The 24,246-nt window shown below is 41.6% G+C and overlaps 1 protein-coding gene across 2 annotated transcripts in view; it reads left to right on the top strand.

The window, feature by feature from the left end:
- The first annotated feature begins 4,148 nt into the window (after positions 1 to 4,148).
- HHAT (hedgehog acyltransferase) overlaps positions 4,149 to 24,246 on the top strand; it is a 146,873-nt gene continuing 126,775 nt past the window's right edge. The window contains exons 1-7 of one of the 2 annotated variants that reach the window (XM_088161208.1): positions 4,149 to 4,293; positions 5,688 to 5,755; positions 6,960 to 7,073; positions 7,684 to 7,878; positions 9,162 to 9,374; positions 11,389 to 11,560; positions 20,436 to 20,586. In XM_088161208.1, coding sequence (XP_088017334.1) covers positions 4,200 to 4,293; positions 5,688 to 5,755; positions 6,960 to 7,073; positions 7,684 to 7,878; positions 9,162 to 9,374; positions 11,389 to 11,560; positions 20,436 to 20,586 — 1,007 coding nt within the window. In that variant the 5' untranslated portion in view covers positions 4,149 to 4,199. The remainder of the gene's footprint in view (positions 4,294 to 5,687; positions 5,756 to 6,959; positions 7,074 to 7,683; positions 7,879 to 9,161; positions 9,375 to 11,388; positions 11,561 to 20,435; positions 20,587 to 24,246) is intronic. The other variant, XM_014887397.2, reaches the window with a different exon arrangement.

The raw sequence follows: 24,246 nt of genomic DNA, 5'->3' as shown, positions 1-24,246 counted from the left end.
CATAACACTTTCAACTCAGGTGCTATGCCAGCTTCAGAAGTTAGAGAAGCTAAAAAGAAGGACATGAACATCTATTAGGGACAGATTCTTTGCTAGTGATGCCTGACCCAGTCTGCAAGATATCTGACCCCTGTCTGTTCAGGGAGGCGGGGGGGAGGACACTCTGCAGCCATTCTGGAAATGAGTAAGCACAGTGCAAACCTTCAAACAGAAGTGATGCTCCTAATTTGTACCAAGAAAACATCTCTACTGTCACAAATCATCATTCTGCCCAAGGCTGATTTTTAATTTTGGGCTCAGAGAAACATTTACACAGAATAACACTGCTTTCTTTTCAAGGGGCATATGCTTTGAAGAGGTTGTCAGGCCTGTGTAGCTGCTGAGACACAGGTCAAGAGACATAATACCCGTTACCTCCTTCCTGATCAAATGCCAAGGAGGACTTTCTGCTGCCATTTTTCTAGAGTTTTTGTTCCCAGATTCCATTGCTGACTAACAGTGACTATAGAAGTTGTAGAACTTGCTTTTCATTCATGCCATCTAAAATAGTGAGGGCCGTGTCAATGCATAGGTATGTGTGCTAGTGATGTTCAGCAGCTTAGCTTAGATGCTCAAGCTACTCTTGCAAACTTGTTCACTGAGAATCATTGTATTATACAAAATAGCTTGAATAATGGTGGGAACAAAATAATCATCTAATGTAGAATTCCAGACCGTGAGATCTTCCAGCTGGGGCTGTTGCCAAGTTTGTCAGTGTTCCTCCTCGCTGGGCTTGGCAGTGACCCTTGTGGCAGGGTAACTGATCACCTGGTCCATACAGGGCTTTTGAACGTCATCACATAACTAGTGATAAAGATGTCCTCCTTTTCGGAGTAACCCGATGTAAAATCTGTACCTTGTTGTACCTATTCCCTCTCTGCAGCTGGCATACTGCTGGTGTTATGCAGCCATCTAGAGGGCCTGGTGTCTGTGCCGGCTTCAGACGGGTGGCCAGAAACCACAGAACTGCAGGAAAACAAACTCTGCTGACCCTTGGTGGCTGTAACTCAGCTGCAGTTCTTCGGAAATGTTTTTACAAGTTCAGGACTGATGTTTTGGTGCTGTTATGCAGCCTGTTGTCAATTTTTTTTTTAGCGAGGGAGAAGGTATACTAACTAACTTGATGAGGGCAAAAAATTGGGGGAGCACTGTCAGCAGAGAATAGCATCTAGGCGTCATAGAGGAGAACATCTCTAACCCTGAGATTTTACAGCAGTTCCACAGAGCAAGTGCAATTCATACATCTAGGGGGTATCACAACTGACACCATAAACTGAAGGGGAGTCATTCTCTGGCAAAGAGAGACAGAAAGAAAAAAATGGAGGAAAAGGCAAAGATCATTCAAGACTATCATAGGCTCTTAATTATTGGAGATGTTAGGAGGTGCATGTCTGGCTCAGATAGGGAAGACAACTCCTTGTACTGATGAGACTGATAACTGACTGGAGCAGAGAACTGGCTGGAAAATGGCCTGGTGGAAAATGATCCAGGGGTGCTAATTGACAGCCAGCTGAACATGACCCAGTGTGTGGCCAGATGGTCAAGAGGGCCAATGGCATTCTGGCTTGTACCAGCAATAGTGTGGCCAGCAGGACCAGGCCAGTGATTGTCCGGTACAGGGCAATGGTGAGGCTACACTTTGAGTGCTGTGTCCAGTTCTTAGCCCCTCACTAAAAGTAAAACGTTGAGGCACTGGAGCATGTTCAGAGAAGGGCAATGGAGCTTGTGAAAAGTCTGGAGAATGAGTCCTGTAAGGAGCAGCAGAGGGAGCTGGGGGTATCTACCCTGGAAAGATGATGCTCAGGGGTGACCATATCACCCTCTTCAGCTGCCTGCAAGGAGGCTGTAGCCAGGTAGAGGTCAGTCTCTTTTCCCAGGCAACTCTTGACAAGACAACAGGACATGGCCTCAAGTTCCACCAGGGAAGGCTCAGGTTGGACATTGGGAAGAATTTCTTCATGAAAAGGGTAGTTAAGCATTAGAACTGTCTGCCCAGGGAGGTGGTGGAGCACCTTTCCTGGAAACGTTGAAGAAATGACTGGATGTAATTTAGTTGACATAGTGGTATTCAGTCAAAGGTTGGACTCAATAATCGTAGAGGTTTTTTCTAACCTTAGTGATTCTGTGATTCTTTGATTTTATGCCTTCACATGGAGCATCAGATAGAAGCCTGGCTTTCAAAGATCTGGAAACAGGAATTTGAGGATGCAGCCAGGTGATCAGGGGAGCAGAAATATTATTCTATAAGAGGAACTTAAAAATCTAGCAAGGAAAGGTCCAATAGAATATGAAATATTTCCCCCCATTAAAATATGACATCACCGATCTCGGCAACAGAGAGGGTTAAAAGTCACATGGTGTGAGATCAGATGAGCATAGATTGCTCAAACCTTTGGGATTGGAAAATCAGTATGCTTTTAACTCTAGGAACAGTGAGGTTCATTAGTCGCGTCTGCAGTGCCAGGAGGAGGAAGCCCTTGCTACAATGCAGGTTGATCCAGGAGGGAGTTGTCACCACCAGCGCTTCCCAGCCTCATGCTCCTGCTTTGGTGGCGCTGTTCAGACCTGCTAATTTATCAGATTGTGTCGTGATAATGGTAAAAACAGTGTCCCAGCATAAGTGTGCCTTGTACTCCGGTGAGAGTGGGCAAGAAGGCTGTGAAAGGCTGTTATGGACACCCTGTAGCAGTGCGTACAGGCTGTAGGTGTGTGTGAACTCTGTGTGTGTGCACCGTGTGACTGTGTATGCACCCCCTATAAGGGTATTTACACCCTGCAGCTGTGTTTGCAGTCCCTGTAGGTATATTTACACCCCGTAACTGTGTTTATACCCTGTAGGTGTATTTACATCCTGTAAGTATATATACATCCTGTAGGTGTATTTACACCCTGTAGCCTGTGTATTTATACTCTATAGGTATATTTACACCCTATAGGTGTATTTAGACCCTATAGGTATATTTACCCCCTATATGTGTATTTACACCCTGTTGGTGTATTTACACCCAGTAGCTGTGTATTTAGACCCCGTAGATGTATTTACACCCTGTATATATATTTACACCCCATAGCTCTGTATTTACACCCTGCAGGTATATTTATGCCCTATAGCTGTATTTACACCCCGTAGCAGTGTGTTTACAGCCTGCGGGAATATTTACACCCTGTAGCTGTGTATTTACACCCTATAGGTATATTTACACCCTGTATTCATACCATGTAGTGGTGCATTTACGCCCCGTAGCTGTGCATTTACACCCTGCAGGTATATTTATGCCCCACAGCTGTATTTACACCTCGTAGCTGTGTATTCACAGCCTATAGGTATATTTACACCCCGTAGTAGTGTATTTACACCCTGTAGCAGTGTTTGAGGGCCCCGTAGCTGTGCATTTACACCCTGTATGCATATCTATTTTCAGCGTGAAGGTATATTTGCATCCTGCAGGTATATTTACACCATGTATATATATTTACACCGTGCAGGTATATTTACAGCCCATAGTTACAGTCACAGCCAGTAGGAGCGTTTGCGGGCTGCAGCGCCGCCCAGCGCTCGGCCCGGGGCGCGCAGGGCCGGCAGCTCCGTTCCGCCCTCTCCCCGTTCCGCCCCCTCTCTGTTCCGCCCCGTTCCGTCCCCTCCCTCCCTCTCTCCATCCCTCCGCGGGGCGGGCACCGCCCGTGAGGGGCCGGGCCGGACCGGCCTCGGGGTCGCCCGTGTGGCGGAGCGGTGGGAGCGGCCGGGTGCGGGGCTGCCCACTCTCCGCTCGGCCCATCGGCCGCCGCCGCCTCTCTTTCCTCTCCCGGCGGCACAGCCCTCCTCAGGTAAGGGGGCAGCGGCGTGTCCCCTCCCCTCCCTTCTGTCCCGCGTCCCCGAAAGCAGCCGGGGTCCGGCCCTGGTTTTGTGCCGAGGGTGCCGCGGGCCGTGCTGAGCCCTTGCACCCGGGGCCTCTGCAGCCGGCGCGGCCGGGCACGGCTCGCCTGCCCTCTCGGTAGCTGCGGGGCCGCCTCCGAGCCGAGCCCGGCCAGGCGGGGTCCCGGAGCCGCCGTGCCCGTGCCGGCTGTCCCGCTGCTCGGTGCCTGCCTGCCCTCTTCCAGGAAACCGCTCCCGTCCTCTCCTTCCCGCAGGGAGGCGGCCGGGGGGAGCAGCTCCCGTGCCGATGCTGCTGCCGGCCTGGGAACTGTGCCTCTACGGGCTCCTGACCGTGGGCTCCCACCTCTACGCGTTCTACGAAGCGCACCAGGTGTCTCGAAGTAAGTGTGCGACGTGGGCGTGCTCGCTCGGGCACAGCTTCCCGGCCGGGGCTGGCGAAGCTGTTCGCTGTGAGTTCTCCTCTCTGCCTGGTTTCTACTTTGCTCCTGTACGAGGAGCCGCTGTGCTCTTCCCAGCTGCCAACCTGCCCTATGCGAGGAAGCAGTAGGCAGATGCCACCTGGACAGAGAGCTTTGTCCCAGGGCTTTTTTGCCTTCGAGTGCTAAGAAAGCCCGTGCTAATGCTGTCCTCGGACGTGGCTGTCAGGGAAAATATGAGGGAGACCTCTGAAACTCAACTACTCAGACAGGGAAAATTCAGCAAAGTTGAGTTTGAATTGTCTTGTTTTTCCTGGCTGGTCACCAACAGCTTCTTGCGGGTGGGTGGTTCACAAGCAGCTGTGCCTTCTGAAGGTACTTGCCAGGGTCTGAACCTGGAGAGGCCCTAGGGCAAATTGATGTTCCCTGCCTGGAGCTCTGGGGCTCCAGTGCTGAGTCCAGGACTCAGAGCAATGGTTGGGTTGTCTGTAGAGCTCTGCGGTCAATTTGTTTCCAGACACCTACCTCTGCCTTGTGTAGCCTCTTGGGAGCTGCTGTGGTGGCTTGGTTTGACACTGTGCACCTATGTATTGCAGAGCAAGGGGGGGATTTTAAACAACTTAAGTACAATTTGCAGATGAAAAGAAGCTGTGTTATAGCACACTGGTATTTAAATGGAAATAAAGGTTGTATTATAAAAGTATAACAAGCTAGAGAGGCTTTGCAGGGAATATATATTGTCTCTTATTAGGCTTTAATCAGCAAGGTTCTATATTGATGACTCCACCTGGTTCTTGAAAGAGCTCAAGGGAAGAACAGAAGTGCTAGGCAGGCATTTGTAGAGCAGTGAAAGGAGTGCTGCGTGACTGGGTACAGAGCTGTGCACCCATGCATACAGCAAGTCTTCTGCAGAAGTTGCAAAATGTGGTGGCAGCGGGCTCTAGAGGCATTTCTCTGAGCAGCTTTTCCCTGTTTTGGCTGTACTGGCCACTCTCGGGTCTGTGTTCCCCCCTTCTGCTCTGGTGGGAGAAACCAGGCAGTTCTGACATATGGCAAGTGAGGAATAGTGCAGGTCTTGTGTAGTAAAAGGTGGGCTACTGCTGCTGTCCCCCTGGCCAGTGGAAATCAAACACCAGTTCTGGGGAATTGCTTTGCCATTACTATGGGGCAGAGCTGTGGCACGGTTGGGCCCCCACCTAGTGAGCAGTGACGTGGTGACTTGCCCTTCCCTGGATATGGGTATCCTCACTGCTGGAGATCACATGGGAATATGTTGCTCTTGAGCAGCAGAGAACCCACCCCTGACTCTTCCTGCTCTGGCTGCTGTGTTCTTATCAAAGGTTTGCTCTTCCCTGCAGAGTATGAAGCTGCAATGGACAGAAGGTTTGGGCTGGAACCAGGGACTCTCTTTCGGGGGCTAAAAAAGGTAAGAGATGTGGCAGCATCTTGTTTTGTGGCAGTAATTGTGCCTCCGTGCCCTCTGCTCATCCAAGCTGCTGATTTAGCTTTAGAAGTTTATAGCAACATGCAGATTTGGATATTTATAGTTATTTTTAGTCTGCTATTTCTGTTGAGGAAGAGAGACTGGCTAGGTGTGTCTGGATCTAAGAATCATAACAAAAGTTTCGTTCCTTTTCTCGATCCTTGGCTTGAGTGTTTATCCTTTGCTACATCTCTTGATAACCCTCTACTTTACTGTTTTGCCTTAAAACTCTGATCAACCTTGACACTTCCTGCAGCCTTTCCCCCCTTTTTCTTGTTACCGGGTGATTTGCATAATCCTTAATATCAATGAACATGTTTTTCTCTTGGTTGGCCTGTAGTATAGCATAGAAGAGAACAGATTTTGAGGTGAAAGGTCTTGAAGAAACATAGTGGGTATTAAAAAAAAACACCAACAAAAAACAGTAAGAAAACTGGCAGTCCTCTACCCCAAACCAAAAAACACATCCCTTCCCCCCCTTACTTGCATTTCTTCAAAAGGTTGTGAGGTCAAAAGCAAATAATGCAACTAATCTTGAAGATTGCTTACACAAAAGCAGGAATGCATGTCTGTGGAAGTGTTTTGGTGTTTAGGCCTGCTGTCAGTGCTGGTAATGGACCTTCAAAATGTGCTTTTTAGAAATCTCAGCTGCCTGAAAGCTGAACTTTTAGTGAGGCTCTGTATTGGACATGAGGCTACTGGCGGATCTGTCTTACCTAATTTAGATACAAATCTCATGCCACAGGTAACTCCAGCTGACCTAACTCCATCTGATTGTAACTAGGCTTTGCTGAAATGGGGAGTGAAACGTTTTTTCCAGCAAAGCACTTTTCCACTGAAGTTCTTGGTTTTTCCAAGGCAGAGCAGAGTTGCTCTTTGAATCCCTCAGAAGAGCTGAAGTTGCTCAGCTCCAGCACCAGTGTGAGGCTTAGGAGGCACACCACCATGTAAAGCTCTGTGTTTCTGAACTTTGGAATTCCGCATTGGAATTGAAAATGGTGCTGCCAGTGATCCAACTGGATTGCTGAAATGGTGTTCCTGAGATGTGGGAGTTCTGTTGGGTACCACACAGCTGGCACATTACAGGGCTATTGCTTTGTCCTTTATGGCCAGATACATGTAGTGACCAGTTCCCTTCATGCCACAGGACCCCATGGACTTTGAGTGGAGCTACTGGATTGAATGGGGAAGGGAGCGTATACTGTGGCTTCTGGCTGGTCACCTGCTGGTGTCACAGACATCTAGGCTCTTGGTGGAGAAGGTATGTAGGGATTTTCTTCACAGTGGGGACTTTCTGATGGGTTTGTTTACTGTGGGTGTGGGAAGCTTTGCAGTGAGACCACTGAGAATAGTAAATCTCATTCTGTGGTGTGAATTGTGTGTGGGGGTTGGTTGCCTTAATGTTTGGAGACTTCAGTCTCCAACCTCTAAAAGCCTCTGCCTTGTTGCAAGCCATTAAACAGCATTGTTTGATTTGTACACATAATAAGGGTGCAGTTGTTCCTTTGTGAAGAAAGTAAGTAAAGTGATGGCTGCTTGGGTTTTGGCATGATTGGTAAATGATTGCATGATTATGGGAAACGATCTGTTTGTGGTGTCACACCTGCTCGTTTAGGGAAGGAAAGGAAGAAGTTATGCTCTCCCTCACATTAGGGAGGCTCTGATTTTCTATAGTGATGCTACTACAGAAACACCTTCCTTTTCACTTCTAGGGACACAGTTGAGTTTGTTTTTTCATGTGTGTTCCTCACCTTGACTGTTGACTCTATTTGTCTCTACTGCAGAGCCTGTGTAGGCAGCACAGGTATTGAGTGCCTTTTTTCTTTAGAAATAATTAAATTAAAGATTGTTAACTTTTCTTTTTCTGACAGTATAAACCGTGGTGCTTGATGGTTTATGGAATGGCTGCCTGCTGGTTGTTACTGGGAATCAAGGGCTTTGCTGTCATTTTGTTACATGCAGCTATTTCCTTTGCTGTGGCTCAGTTTCAGCTGTCACTCCTGACATGGTTGTGCTCCCTTATTCTTCTGTCCACTTTACGCATACCAGCGGTGGAAGAAACCAAGGTAATGTGAGAAAGACTAATTAAGCATCAAATTAATTATGGTGGTGGTTGTCTGTAATGGCATCTCTCTCTATGGCAGCATACTGTCCCTTCAGTTGATAAAAGTAGGGGTTGGTTTGAGAAACCTTAAGCAGTAGCACTGCAGTGACTCACGCTGGAGCTTCTCCAGTTAGAAAAGTCTCATTTCTCAATCATGGTGGCCAGTACATTGGAATAAAAGTATATCCCTTGATGTGTGAGTGGTATTCAGTAGGGCTGAATTATGTTAATGCTGCACCTGTGCTCTATTAAACACATTTCATTGGAGCTCTAATCATGCCAATTTAAGATGTTGGGTTTTGGGTTTGTATCTAGGAGTTACTCAGTTAAGCCTGCCTGTACTTATTGGTGACTGTGACTTCTGCAGAGAGGGAGACTTTCTCCAACACTTTGATTTGTACCAAATTACTTACTTGCATCAATTAGCTGTAAGCAAGCTCAGTTTTGCTCTTTGTCTAGTGGCTTTTTCTGGGTAGTACAGATATGGAAAAACTGTTGATCAGTTGTGAGAATATGTCCTGTTGTATTTTATTGGACCAATGGGGAAAACTGGACATTTTTTGTAAGGGTTGTTGCCCTGATGTTCAGGGGGACGGGGAATGAGTGTGTAGAATCTCTTCATGTAGTGTGGTCAGTTTTGTGATTTGCTCTGGTGAGGAGAGGGCCCACTGCAATACAAATTGTCAGTCAGCCAAGCTACATTTGCTCTTATTTCCAAGGTTTTTTTGGTGATAGGCTTTTGTTGTTGGCAACAAGTGTGACACCAAGTGTCAAAGTATCAGTAAATGCTCAGTAACATTTTTTCCAGCCTTAAGTTTTATCAGGAGTGACTGATTCTCTTTGTATCTAGCTTCATCCCTAGTAGTCCCTTGGCTATCAACTCTGTTGCCAGCTGTTTTGAAAGTTATAGTGCTGGACTAAATCTGAGGTAGATACTGTTTCATTTCTGTAGGAAGAGCTCTCCTGCTGTCCTAATTCTTCACAGCCTAACATGTTTCTGAAATCAAGCTGTCTCTTTATGCTGGCTGCAGTAGCTCTGGAGGACCTTTCTCCATCAAAAGCCAGTGCTTGTTGTTCATGTGTTTAGTGCTGTTCACTTTAGATTCTCATTCCCACTGCTATTGGCTTTAGTTTCTTCCTGCTGCTGCTGACCCCAGAAGTTGAGATCTGAGTAGACACTGCTGTCTTGCTATAGAGAAAACACAGCATTGCACCATCAGGATCTGGCTTTGTTTTGTGTTGCAGAGAAAGTGGTATGACACTGAAAATGAGTATTATCTGCTGCTCTTCACTGTGTCTGTCCGCTGCCTCTTCTGCACTAGCTTCAGCCTGGAGTACTGCTGGCATGCACCTACCCAGAAGTCATCCCATTCATTCCCCTGGATGCTGGCATATGTGTTTTACTATCCTACATTCCACAATGGACCCCTGGTGAATTTTGATGAATTCAGTAAGCAGGTAACAGTTGTTCTTTGGGTGTCTAAAGCTGTCTTCCACATAATCATAAAATCAACAAATAATATGATAGGAATGTGACAATTTTGTGTGCGCAATGAGGAATTTTGTAAGGTCCTGGATATCGACTTTTAAGGCAAACCTGTCTCCCCAAGTTCTTCTGCTTCACAGGATGTTTTGTCTGACATCAGGTTCATCCCTTCAACCAGGGAGCCAGTGACATGCTTTGTTACATTTGGAGAGTGTTCATAATATTAACATGCAGCTGCTGGACTCACTTTTTGTTTTCTTCTTCATCAGGTGAAATAAAGCTAATGTTTTCAGCATAAGCTTGCTATTAACTATGAAACAGATTTTGGAGTCACAGAAAGCTGGTAGATTGTATTGGGAATTCCTGAGAACTCCAGTTTTCTCCTTATGTTGATGTGAAAACAGCTGATGACTTTAATAGGAGGTCTTAGCTTCAGCTGAGCAGCTTGTTTAAAATATAAGACCTACAAACTGTACTGAATGCTTTTCTTAGATCCTTGCAGGCTTCTTTTCAAGCCTGCTTTTTACATGATGGAAAAGTTCTTGTTTTCATCCCTTATTGCTTTCCGTATTTTGTTACATACTTGAGTAACAAGTGGTATCACAACCTGCTATATCTATAGTTAAAATTATTGTGTCAAAGTGGATTAGAGGACATTTCAAACCATAAAACTGTTTGTTCAGTTTATGCATAGAAGCCTAGGGATTGCTTGCTTCTGTTCACATTTGGAGAATTTCTGTTGAAGCCAAAGCAAATACTGGGCTTTATGAAAGTGAAACTAGATACTGGTGGATCCTTGACTGAAAAGTTCTGTGCTCATTTTTTTCACTTGCTTCAGAAGATGCAAGGTTGAATGTTATCTTGGGCTGGATATTGTGGGAAAAGTCAGCATAGTCTTGCATAGAAACGAAGATAATATTTTTAACTAATTATTGTTTTGTGAAAATTCTGGAGCTGGAAACTGTGAACTGCTGTATTGCCCAAGGAGTGTAATACCAGTTCTGGCAATTGGCTTCCACTGGCAGGCAAAAATGAGACACTAACACTTTGTCACTGGCCTTTGTTGAATTTCGGGGTTGAAGCAAGGCATAGCAGTTCTAGATGTGGGTTTGAAGGCCTGTTGTGCAAATCCTTGTGATGAAATGGTAGTCTGCAAGCTTTCATGTCACTTATACAAAGGAACCTTCCAAAGGGGCTTGCATGTTAACTGCCCTGTGCTTGGGACTGAGGGCCTGTGCAGATGAGTTGGTTACTTCTCTTGCACATGCATTTTTGGTGGCCAGCTAGAGACTGGAAAAGGAAATGTTGCACATAATAATAGATGTATAACTCATGACTGAGTTTTTAGGCAATCCTATGTTTCTGTTTTTTGATTCTATTCTCTTTTATTGTGGAAAGGTGGTGCAATAATAATATGCCTATGTGTTCACTGTAGTTAGAATTTGGAGCCTCTTGAGAAGCCTATCAACTGCAAATTTTGCCTTATCTGATATTTAACTTGCATTTCCATTTTCTCAGCACATTCTGTAGGTCTTGCTGACTTTAGCAATGCTGTGGGAGGAAAATTAAGAACTGTCCTCAAGGAATTGATTCTCTGCAGTTGGTAGAAATTGGAGGTATTTTAAGAGTAAGCAGTCATTTTGTTTGGAAGGGCTGCTGCTTGGAAAACCTTCTTCATAGCTGTAGTTTCTTTAATCTTTTTATATTATCTGCAGAGGTCAAGTTGCAGGAATTAAAGTCTGATGTCTGGATTCTGTTCGGGTTAACAGCAGTTGGCCTTTTTTTACAACAGTTTGGTGCAATGTGCATTCACATTTGGCTTCTTGTTGGTTTCTACTGCTTACTGAGATTGAGAATGGAGAGACTAGTGTCCCTCAAGAGTGTGTCAGGAATTTCCAAGTGGTGTAGTCAGAAGTTCCCAGGATGAGTATTTTGAGTGAAACAGCCAGTTTTGTGCCAGGTAACCTCTTTGGATTTCTTCTTTAGATGAGGAGACAAGAAGCTTTCAGTGTGAAGACCAATCTCAGCATCTTAATTGTGGGCATAATTCGTATTTTCTTTTGGTGGTGCCTGGCTGAGCTGATGATTCACCTCATGTATATCCATGCTCTCTACAGTAGTGCTCTGCCTTTGGAATCTGCATCTTACTGGGCCTTGGGTGAGTATAGAAACAGTAGCAGAAATCTTTCTTCTTCCCCTACTTCAAGAATCCCAGTCTGCATCTCTTTTATGTCCATTTGTAGGTACTTAAATGTAGCACATTATAGCCAGCCACTGTCAGAAGGGTGGCCTACAGACTTTTAATATGACATGTAGATCCTCCATAACCTTAGTTGAACTTACTGAGCTGCTTTCTAAATTAAAAAATATTCTGTACTTTTTCCAGTTTGGAGTATGTCTCTAAACTTTGGTCTAAAGTGGTTCTCCCCCTCAAGTCATAGAAGGACACTTAAAAAGAATTTATTTAGTGTGGGGATGGAGGAGGGGAGATGTTAAGAATTATTTTTATCTCTTTGTGGTTGATGTTTCTTGTTTACATTCACATTGAAAAGTAAAAGGACAGAACTTGTGAAAATAGTAGAGGGAAGTACTTGCAAATAAGGTAACCTGAAAGTAGTGGCCAGTTCTGTTTTCCTGCTTGGCCTCCCCTAGTTCTAGCCTGTCTGCAGCTCCCTGGTATTTCATGAAAATGTCCAACTGTGAGGAAAGACAGTGCTGACAAATGCAGTGTAAATCAGCAAAAGCTTTAGGTGATGGTATGTAAGCAACTGGCATATGTGGTTGGTTTATTTGGCTTCCTGCCCCTACTTCTCAGCTGTACCACCAGGTAGGAATTAAAAAAAACGAAGAAACCGCAGACGTTAAAAGTGGTTTCTGAAAAAGCCTTGGTGATTCCCGACTTGCAGGAGGTGTCTCTTACAGCAGGGATTGATGCACACACTGGCACAGTCCTGTCCAGCACTCGCTGAAGCTCACCTGTGTCACCACAGCGTGTGTGTGTTGGAGAACACTCTCGGACTGCATTGGACTCTGGTCAGCAGAGGGCAATGTGTGCACTCTCTGTGTGCCCCTGTGTGCATGCACGCACGCTTGAAACATGTTTCAGTATAGAATTTTTATATCTAAAAACGGCAAGGGCAGATGGAGAGCAAGAAAGGGAGGTGTTTGCCTCAGTGGTTTATTGTTTGTTCTACTCCTCACTCAGTCACTGTTTAGAAAGGGGATTCTGAGTTTCCGTTTTCTATTCTAAATGTCAATTCATTGATGAGTTAAATCTGTTAGCTCCTAGTGCTTTTGTGTGTTACAAAAAGCTGGCCACTTGATAATGCAGGGATGGCTCCAGAATTAGGGATTAAATGATCCAGCTGTGTTGCTACTGGTAGATTCCTCCCTCCCTTCAAGACTAACAGTATTGATTTTACAGGGTGGGGTGAGAGTTACTTTATGGACAGTGGCTAAGTTGTCTGTGTATTTATTTGATGAAATAAAGTGTGTTATTCTAAGAATTAAAATGCATTTTGAACAGAGAGTTAGAAAAGGTGAAAATGCCTCAAAGCAACAGGAGATGAAAGCAATTTTTAGAGCAAGTTTGGCCTGTAAAGATGCCTGATTTCAAATTAAATTATTGTATTTTAACAAGCTGCTTATGGAGACCCTGCCTTTAGGAGAGGTGTACTCAAAATGTAACCCTACTCTCACTGTTTTTATAGTAATGTAGGCAGGTGTTTAAAATATAGTATAAATGAGATTTTGAGCTACAAGTTGGTCACTTAGTATTTTCTCCTCAGGTTTTATCACGATGATTATATAGGTTACCTAAGACTCAAATCAGTGATAGGTCACTGTGGTGACTTGCTTTAGGGAGCTACCAATATATGAGTATGGGTACTGATAATAATTTACTGTTAAGTCTTACTAAGCCCGTATGGCTCTCACTGTGCTTCTACACCAGTTCTTGTACAGACCCAAACTCTCCCCTCTGTTACTTTGCATGCTGTGTTATTAGAACTAATTTCATCAGATAACTGAGCCTTAAGACCAAGGAAGCAACTTGCTGTTGATTCAAGAGGATTATCCATGGTATGTAAGCCTTTCTGCACTGATGGGATTTGTTAATTTTGGGTTTCCTTTTTGACTACAGCAGCTTCAAAACAGTGTGGAACATCTACTTACACTGTGATGCCTGGCTGCCCTGATAGCCTTTCTCTTAAGTTTACCAGGCTGTGAGGCTGTTCTGCAGTCACCTCCAATTAGGGAACTTATATCTGCTACTGCATGTTTTTTCTGGGATAACTTTGAACGATGGGCAGTAAGTGCCAGCAGTGCAGGCGAGGCAACGCTCCTGTGAGATTTTGCTCTCAGCACTTAAAGGCAATGTCAGTCTACTCCTCATGGCTGTGAAGCTACAGGGTGTTCTGCATCACTGTGTGGTGTTCCTGTAAGGTGAGAAAACAAAGAAATAAAAATATACCCCAAAATGAAACCCTGAGTTACACTACTTCTTAAAAAATGCTAGTGTATAACAGTGCCATTTATGACCATGTAAGGCAGAAATGCTAAAGTGACCTAAACTAAAATTGCTAAGGTCACACAGGTATAAAATTAAAAAAATAGTGCCTAGGAGAATGTTACCCAGCAGAAGGAGAAGTATTTTTCTCTTGTGTGGATGGAATCAGGGGCAAATGAGTTTCTAGAAGCACCAACATACCAAGTGGTGCAATATAGCTTTTCACTAACCAAATATTAGGTCCCTCATCCAGAACAGAATGAGGAATATGGTGGGGCTGTATCCAACTCTATGCCTGTTTGCTATATATGTATGGCCCTTCAGTCTGTGGAAGGGATGTTAATTTCTGAACACAGAATTAATTTTTTAAAGATGTCAGCTGTGCAATCACAGAACTGTTATTTATTGGTCCCAGAGAGCCATTGTTTGGAGAATGTGAGCATTTTCCAGAATTCACAAATCATTGTGTCTCTGTTCACAAATGTTTGTGTCTGTGGATAGTTAGCTATTGACATACTGAGCAATATCAGGGCATTTGTGCTTTTTTAATGATGACTATCAAATGCAGTGTTTATAGCAATTCCATGGTTTTGTGTTAGTGCTGCATCTCGTTCTGGTAGCATCAGTCAGATTGGCTGAAAGAACTGGGTGCTTTCAGAATTAATGACACAGCAGGAGGACCCATATTCCATGTTAATGGAAGCCATGATCGTTCATTCTTCTCAGTTTTAGCATTAATTGGGAATAATTTTCTGCCTTTACATTTTACATTGTAAAATGTAGATTTGCACCAAGAATAAAAACCACTATGAATTCCAGTAATCCAGTATCCTGATGAATTGCAGCATACCAGAAAAATAGCTACACTGTGCCAGTTTATAGGTTCATGTGTTCTACAGAGTAATTTTGGATATGGTATATAATGAAGTAAGAGAAAAGAAATTAGTAGAAGACAGGTAGATTGGATTCAATGCCTGTTCTTCAAGCTTCTGCAGCTGAATGACAAATTCACTGACATGTAGTAATGGGATGCTTAATAGCATTGTTTGAAAGAGCTGAAATTGAAACAAATTATTTTTTTTTCCTTTGCTATGACAATGTAGACTGTCAGTGGTAAAATTCACTCTGCTGAGGTACATTCTGTGGTATAGAAACTGAAATGTGTGTTCCTAGGTCATTTGTGTGTTAAGTCTGATACTGAAAATGCAGATGTTGAAAGAAGCACTGCCTATATTTCCCTGATGAGGATTCATATTTATCCTGGTGATTCAGCACCATCTACTTATCTCTGCTCATCTGAGCAGAGCTTCATGTCCATCTGGCAAGGTACAGAGAATGATGAAAGACAGAAGTGTGTATGAAAATATGTTGTTGGATATAATTGTTGCACTGGATCAATCTAGAACTTAATAGATCCTGTAGTTATGAAAATATATTTTACTAGGAATCTGTGCTTTGTCAGAGGTGTGTGATGTACAGATACACATCTGAGATGTACACACATGGTAGAATGTTGTGAATTCTTTGAGTTTAATGTATAAGTCCTAACCATGTGTTGTCCTGTTCTAGTGAAGCATGTACAAGGTAGTGTCAATTAGCTATCACTGTTTTAATTATTAACTAGGCTCTACTACTTCAAAAGGATATTTTCATATGAGTGGCATGTAAGTCAGTCTAGAATATGATCTGTTCAAAGGTGAAGCCACGTGGTTTAATCTGTAGTTGTTGAGCCTGTGTTTTAATTTGTTAGAAGAAGAAAAGTTATCTATGCTCATTGACAGTGAGACCTACAGAGTGGTCTGTGTAAGTTGGATGTAGGGTGCTGGTTTTGATGTGTTTGCAGTTTTGTTTTTTTTTATAAACCCACAGATAAGAAATAGATTTCTGAGTTCGTTTTCAGAAGCATGCAACATTTTGCTGTTGAGATCAGGGTATCTGTTCATCTGAGTAGTAATGAAATGCTAAGAGGAGTCTGAAATTTTATTAATCCTGAAAGATAATGATAAGGAGAAATTGATGAAATATTTGGCATCTTGAGGTCTGTTTTGAAAACTGGAAATATAAGCACGAATCAGAAAACTTAGAATTTTTTTTCTAAAATATTAAGTTGTTCTCTGTAGAAAGAAGTGCTCATGTATGTAATTTTTCTAATCTTTCCTGTAGGCCAAGTTTCTAGATCATATTGGCAATTAGCCTACTTCTATGACTACTTTTCTTTTTACTCACGTGTGTTGTGGCTTAATCCCAGCTGGAAAGTGAACACACAGCTGCCCACTCCTTTTCTTTTCTTGGAGAGGTGGGAAGAGAATTGGAAGAAGAAAACTGAGAATTTATGGATTGAGATAAAGACAGTTTACTAGGTAAAGAAAAAGCTGCATGCACAAGCAAAGCAAAGAAGGAATGCCCCACTTCTCTGGGCAGGCAGGTGTTGGGAAAGCTGGGCTCCTTCATGTACAATGCTTACTTAGGAAGACAAATGCCATCACTCTGAACATTTCCCCTTTCTTATTCCCCCAGCTTTTTATGCTAAGCATATGGCATGGGATACCCCTTGGGTCAGTTGGGGTCAGCTGTCCTGGCTGTGTCTCCTTCAAGCTCCTTGTGCACCCTCAGCTTTCTCACTGCTGGGGGGTGAGGGGCAGAAAAGACTCTAAACCCTGCAGTAACGAAAACATCTGTGCTTTCATCAACACTGTTTTCAGAACAAATCTAGAACAGCTCCACACTGGCCACTGTGGGGAAAATAACTCTGTCCCAGTAAAAGACAGTGAATGTGATAACTCTTGGTTTATTTAGAGAGCCTTTTCCTGCAAGTATTTACTACTGAACATAATGCTTACAGTAGATATAATGGTTTGGGTTGGAAGGAGTCTTAAAGATCATCTAATTCCAACCCCTTTGCTGTGGACATTCCTTCCACTAGACCAAGTTTCTCAAAGTCCTTGGGGTATTCATGGTAGGTGTCTTTAAGGCATGTGTGTGCTTGAAAAGCTCTCTGGTTTACTTTAACTTGGAAGACCTGTCTATGCCTTGTCTGAGAGTCCCTTGACAGCCCTGTTTAGTCTTGTTTAAGAAATTTCACTTTGGGACCTTTATGTCTATTCAGCTTTCTCTAAAAATAAGCACTTAGTCTCCAGGACAAACACTGCCACGTTCCTGCCACTACTCCATCCACAGAAGGATGTTTCTTTCTTGTTGTGTGCTGCTGGAAGGCTGGGATATATTGAACTTGATGATACGGCCCCAAATTCTGAACTGTTTTAAATGTCTGCTTCCTATTAGACTTCTGCCATGTTTCAGTAACCTTTTTGAAATGTGACTGCTATTTATCTCTCTTTTCTAATGGAACATGTCCTGGTACTTGACAGAAACAAACATCTACAATCACTAATGCCATAGGGTCAATGTAGCTGCAAAAAGGATGAAGTTGTGACATTGTGCTCATAATAAAATTGCCTTCTAAGTTACAGTTGACCATGTCTTTTGGTGTTGGCTTAAGGACAGAAAAAGGCCAGGTGTGATTTGTGATACCTGGATGCAAGCATTTTGTTGCTTGCCTATGAAAATATTCTATTTGTTAACTTTTGTCAAAAAATACCAGTCAGAATTTTGAGAGCATGTTGACTAAAATTAAGTTGTGTGAATATTCCTATTTGTCATGATCTTTGTTTCAAAGCTCTATGAAACTTAGGAAATGCAGTATTGCAGAAAAAGTTAACGAAAATATTTCAATATCTATAGATACCTTTTTAATTTTTTAGATTTAAAATTTAGATATTAAATTTTACACTTTTAGATCTATATAATACATTTTTAAAGCATGGGAGAGCTTAGAATTTTTTAAGGATCAGAAGATGATAAATTGAAATTTCCAGATTCTATAAAAGTAAATTGCTTTAGTCTGGGACTTCAAGCAGCTTGACTGTTGAAATGCATGGGATTAAGACTGAGTACTTTAACTTGATATTTTATTCTGTAACACATTCTGTTTAAAAAAAAAAAATCTCGACTTTGAATCCTTTGAATTAATTTATTCTGGAGTAAAGATAGAATCTTTGCAGTACTCTTTCCTCTTAGATATGTTATAACATACATTTGGTATGGCCTGTTTCCTATTTAAAAAAATGCTCGTGTGTGGAGAAATTATTATATCAAACATTAGAGAGGAAATTACTTGATATTGTTAATGAATTTGATTGTTAATTTCATGCTTCTAAATCAGGTGAAGGAGTGTGCTTCTGGCTGCTTTGTGCTAGAATGGAGCAAATGCAAGCAGCTGGAATGTCTCAGGTATGCAAGAAGGTTTAAAGCCTGTGCCTGTTGCCAGTGCAGCCCAGCTATTGTGTGGCTGTGAATCTTGCTCTTAGTTTCTCTGTGTGTCCAGAACTCCTCTACTGCTGGCATGAGATCAAGACCAAAGAGAACTTGATCAGTGTATTTTGATAGGGACCTTTGTGTTGCAGTTTTTGTGAGTCTTAGAATTGCCACTCACAGAGTAGCTCCTGTGTGCCAGGTGTGCTGTGACATGATGTCTGTGTTTAAGATACCAGTGCTACTAAGCTGCCTGTTAGTTACAGTAATGACAACCTCGATGTGTGTTATTGGAGATGGTGAAAACGCCTTTTTTCCACAGCTTGCATATTATGACTTTGTATCCATGAACTTAATCTTTCATCATTATATTAAAAATCGAATTATTGATTTTTTTGGGTCTCAGAGTGGAAGCCTGTTTCTAAATACCTTTCCATCAAGCACAGCCAAAGGATTTTGAATTTTACTACTGCACAGACAGCTGTGATTTTCATAATTGATTTGTGTGGGTGTCAGTGTTCAGCTCTCCAATGAAATTTGTCAGAAAAGAAATGAGACACTGAATGAGAAGGGAATTAAAGCAGAAATTTGTCTGTACAGATGATTTAGCAGTATCTAATGTGGAGCTAATTGGCTAGTATCCAAATTGTGCTTCTGATTGTTTGTTTTCCTCTGGGGAAAAATGTTATTGAATACTCGATGCCTGCTTCCCTGAAGTAAAATAACATAAGCTTGATGTCTCAGTATTTTGTTCTAATATCAATTTTTATCTTGTATGGCACAACTATTTCTTATCATGTCCATGGATTACAATATCAAAACTTATAATGTTGGATTGTTGTAGCAAAATACTGGCTATGTGTAGGTCGGCAGGAATTTTGCATTTTACATTATTAGTACCAGAATGTTACTCTAGGTTGTTATACAGTGAATATATAGGTGAATTTTTAATGCTTAGCTTTTGGTTGTCATCCATAGTATACTCACTAGTCAGCAGAATGCCATAGGGATGTTCTCCCCCCCCAAAAAAAGGGCAGGCTACTTAAATGTTCATGGAATTGTACAGCAGTCAGGTTTAAAACTTTGTCTCCAAGGACGGTCTGCTGGAAGGCTTTAAAATTCTGTTGGATGTCTAAAGTCCTTCAGTCAAGTTAGGTAATATAACTGAGCAAAAGCAGAGCACTGGTATAGAAGGAGATGTAGCAATTGCATTTTATACTTTTTTTCTCTAGTGAAGTATAATTTTAGTTTCCCTTCTTGGTGGTGAGATTTTCTGTATGTCAACTGTCAGAGAAATTCACCAAAGTTATTGGATCCTTCTGGAGTGACCTCACCAATTTCTGCTTTTTACTGTACTTCTACTTATTGCTCAATACTACTTTGTTCAACAGATAACATTTAGAATATTAGTAGGAATCATCTTCATTTAGAATTCTAAGGTTGTTACTTGCATATATATATATTTGAATAATAATAATGAGAATATGTATGATTTTCATCTCAGATCTGTATAAGATGCTGGAGTTTGTGTCATAACCTGAGGTTGTGAGCAAGCACAGTGACAAAATTTCTCCTTTGGAAATAAGGCAGCTACAGGACCTTAAGGAGGCTTTTGTCTGTATGTTTAAAAATGGAAATATGCTGTAAGCATTATGCCAAGTGGAGTTTGAGTTTTCTGTGCCTTGGGTGCAGCAGAAGGGGATCTTATAGGGGGTATTTTCTGGGTACAGGGCATGGAATGTTTGTGGGGATGTCGGGATAATGTACAGCTATAACCATTGTTTATGGCTGTTCTGGAGCAGCAAGTGTACAGTGATTGGTTGGGGTTTTTTTGCCAAGATAAATTTATTGTCTGCGGTAAATGTTCATTGGTTATATTGGTGTACTCTGATTTTTAGCTCAACATAAGTCAGTTGTTTTTTTTTCATAGCAGTCAACAGCCACAGTCCAGAGATTTTTGAGTGGAACTACAGATGCTTATTTGTGCCTTCATGCTGGAATGATGGTACCATTTTGTATGTGTGCCTAATGTCATCAATGCATGGGCTTTTGTGTGCTGTCTCTTGCAAAGAGAAAAATGTTATATATCCCATCAAGCAATGGTGCTTGGCTTAGTTCTTGGAATAATTGCTGTTTGGAGGTAATCAGTACTGACAGGTTTTTAAAATGTTTCAGGACTTCTTTAAGGTATATTTTGTTGTTTTTTTTCTTTTAGGTGGCCTGGCTTTAGCTCAAGTACTTTTTTTTTATGTGAAATACCTGATTCTGTATGGTGTTCCTGGCCTCCTCCTTCAAATGGATGGACTCAAACCTCCAGCTCTGCCTTGCTGTGTGAGCCTGATGCACAGTTTCACTAAAATGTGGAGGTTAGTAATTGTTGCTTTTCAGACAGTTTATTACTGATATATGGCAGTCAGTAAGAGCATGCATGTGTGTTCATGCTTATATACATTTTTGCTTTCCTGTCCTTGTGCTTTTTCTCTCATTCCCATTATTCATCTTTAGTGCTTTTTAAATGGACTTCAACTTGTTTACTTTATTCACTCTGTGGAGGGATAAGAACCAGTACCCATTTTAGCATTTTCATAATTTCAATTACTAGAGTTAGACTCAGCCTACCTAGTTAATATAGTAATTCTTTTTCTCAGTTATCTATTAAATGATTTTTTTTTCAGTCTGAGTCTGAACCCCACACTTTCAGCTTGAAATCCTTCCAGAGATTAAAAATAAATGCTTGATTAATCACATGAGGAAAGCTGTAGTTATATTTTAACATGTAGAGTCATATGGTAGAAGAAGCCTTGAACATATCAAAAATACTATGAAAATGTATTTCTGGATCTGCTTTGCTTTTAAGGGAGTTTCAGCACAATATTTCTTCAAAAACCTATGAATTTTGTGTTTTATGTTTGCTTTAAATCAGCATTCACTGAAATATTTTCACCAAAAACTCTCTCCCAGTGGATTCTGCTTAACGTTTACCTTCTGTGTAAGAGTGGATTCACTTGACTTCTCTCCTCCCTTGTTTTCCTCTGCACTACCCAATATTCCTTCAGGCTGTGGGATTCTGTGGCTCAGACTTCTAAAAGCATTCCCCTAATGATTTAGACTTGTCAGTCTTTTAGTGCAGAGGTTTTTCTCCTGTTGTGCTAGTGTAGAGCCTGTCAGAACGGTGCTCACTCCATCTTGTTTCTGACTGCTTTGCAATATAAATAAAGCTTTTAATTTTAGTCCTAAGAACAGTAGCCCTGCTGTTATCAGAATTTTATTGGATGAGATTTTAATTTTGTTTTCAGCTTGAAGCTAGTTGTAACAAGAAGGCTTTGTAGTTTATAATAGTTGGCAAGTGTAGGTCTGAAGTATTCAAAGAAATGCAGCATGAAAAGAGTGCAGAAAACAGATGAATTATTAAAAATTATTTGAGCTACTAACAACTGCTTTGGTTTAAATGCTCTTTCAGAGTTTGCATTGAACTTATGACCTGCTGAGTTAATATAGAAATCTGTCATTTTTACCAGGCACTCTCATGAGAGCAGCATCTCTTGGCCTGCTGGCCCTTGTAGGCGGAGTTGCAAACAGCAGCAGTTTTCCCCCTTTGTCAGTTCTTATTCCAGGGAATCTGTGTATTGCACTGGAGGTGCCAAGTGAAAGTGAACTTCAGCACAAATCCTAATGACACTGCTGTGCCAGGTAGTTGTAACAGGCCATGAAAAGGTGCTCTGCACCGGCAAATGTGTGGGGTGTATCACAGTAAAAAAATTCAGCATTCCTTAAAATATTCATAACTCTTGTACAAAAATTGAAACTAATATCTAGTAGAAAACTTTTCTTTCTGGAAGGAAAAACTGTCAGGTGCCGATATTTATCTTTTGCCCAATTATTTAATTTATATCCAGCATTCATTGCCGGAAGTAATAAAATTATTTCGCAGATTGAATTTGTTTGCTTTGAATGTTGAAAAGGTCAGTTAATATATACCTGACTTGATTTCTTGCTCTCAAAGCTCTTTAGTAGTAGATTTTTCTGTAGCTGCTGTGTTTTGGGTAATTCTCAATTATCTAAAGAGCTTTGTGAACGCCCTGAATTATGATCTCCTTATGCCTTTGCAGTTAAACTCTTCAAACACTATACCCGGAGGCTTTGCAGTCTAATGTAGTGCATTGGTATGTTGTATAGGAATATTGTGTTAGAAGTAGGAATACAATTGTTTCTGAACTGTATGACTGAACAAGACAAAGTTCTCAAATTATGGGTTTAGGATAAAATAAGTGAAAAAAGGGGAAAGTAAATGACTCATGTTGCGAGGCCTTATTAACCATGACACTGTGTTTCCCTAAAGTTCTAAACGCACATTTTGATAGTTTGTGAATACAAGACTTTAGCAGAAGTGTTCCTGACAACTTTATCAGAGTGTGTCAAATTTAAATATTAATAATGCCATGTCTAGTTTTAAGCTGGTAGAGTGAGATTTGTACCAGGCTGTTTTCATTAAATGGTAGTCTGGTAAAGCTTATTAAAGACTTCTTAGGGCCAGGTTGGGAAATGGAGTGGATTGGAATGATCCAGATGACTTGGAGTTACATCATCCTTACCTTCTGTCTGGCATCAGGGACACTGCTTGGAAAAAAGTGCTAGTGTATGCTTGGCTTACTCTTCCCCTTCTTGCTGGTATCCACTAGAGAATACTGTCAGAAACGTGTTGGCTGGACTTTCCAAGGTCCAGTATTACTATTTTTGTCTCAAAGCTTTTAGCAGCACACATTTTGAAGGAGGGAAGGTAGCCTGGAGAGAAAGACACCATGCATGTCACAATGTAAGGAATGCAAACGTGCTGCTAAGGAGCCTTACACCACCACCTGGTGTCCTTTGAGAATAACAACAAAGTTTTGGATCCAGCCTATCCAGACCAGTGTCACTTCTAGTCAGCACATGCTGACATAATTGAATGTGATACAGGACATGGAAGAACTTTCAGTCAGGAAGGTAAGAAAGATACCACAGTGTGTCTAAATTTGTCTAATGTTTCTTTAGAGCTGAAAAGCAAAGCAGGTGTTAAAAAAACCAAAACAAATAGTCTACCTCTCTTTTTGTGGTACTAAACAATAAACCAAATTGTGTCCATTCAAACCTAAAAATAAAAGCCTTTAATTTAAAAAGTTATCAAGCCTTCTTAATTCACATTTAATCAGGACAATCGCTAGAGTAAAAGAATTATCAATCTTGTTTGCTGTCTCGAGACAAATACAGGTGTTGAATGCATTACTCTGGTTTCATTCTACTGGGATATCATTAGCTTGCTAAATATGCAGCTGCATAGCTAATAAATGCATGATAAATGCACTGCTATTCAAAAGCTCTATTATAGCTGTGAAAAGGAGTCGCTGAGCTCCTGATTTCCAGAAAGGACAGCAGTTCAGTGGCACTCAATCTTAGTTTTTAATGTCTGCTTTACCTTAAGACATGACAAATTAAAACTGAGTTTTTGTTACCAAGGTTAAAAGCAAGCTAATGAATTGTGGGAGAGAACCAATGTTGTTGGAAACTTGTGCTTTTAAAGAATTAGTCAAGGCTGATGCTTGCCATACAGCTTCTCGGGTGGGGGGGATCAGTTGTGTAGTGCAACTAAAAGAAGTTGTGCTACTGCTGAAACTTGCAAATTGAGACTTCAATATGGAAAAATATCCTAGTGGAGGAGTAATGGTTTGGAAACTACAGAAACAAAAGATAGTACATAACTAAATCCTGTATCAGGTTTGACATAATGGTAAATTATCTTGGAATGTATTCCATAGAAGAACATGTCAGTTTGTAAATTAGGCCAACAGTTAGCTCAGCTGCTGTTCATGGAATAATAATCATGCTTCCATTTTGGTTTTTTTTTTTAAATATCGTTATGGAGTGTGACAAAAATGTTGACCACATTAGTTAGATATGTTTTACTATGCTGTGGGAACAGCGTGACATAAATCCCCCAGTTATTTCTGGTTGTAGACTGATTTGAAATGTGCAGAAGCACAACACTTTGA

This window comes from Sturnus vulgaris, chromosome 3 (genome assembly GCF_052056855.1).
Source record: "Sturnus vulgaris isolate bStuVul1 chromosome 3, bStuVul1.hap1, whole genome shotgun sequence".
NCBI lineage: Eukaryota > Metazoa > Chordata > Aves > Passeriformes > Sturnidae > Sturnus > Sturnus vulgaris.
The sequence above is the reverse complement of the archived record's forward strand: the minus strand, read 5'-3'. Positions and strand labels throughout refer to the sequence as shown.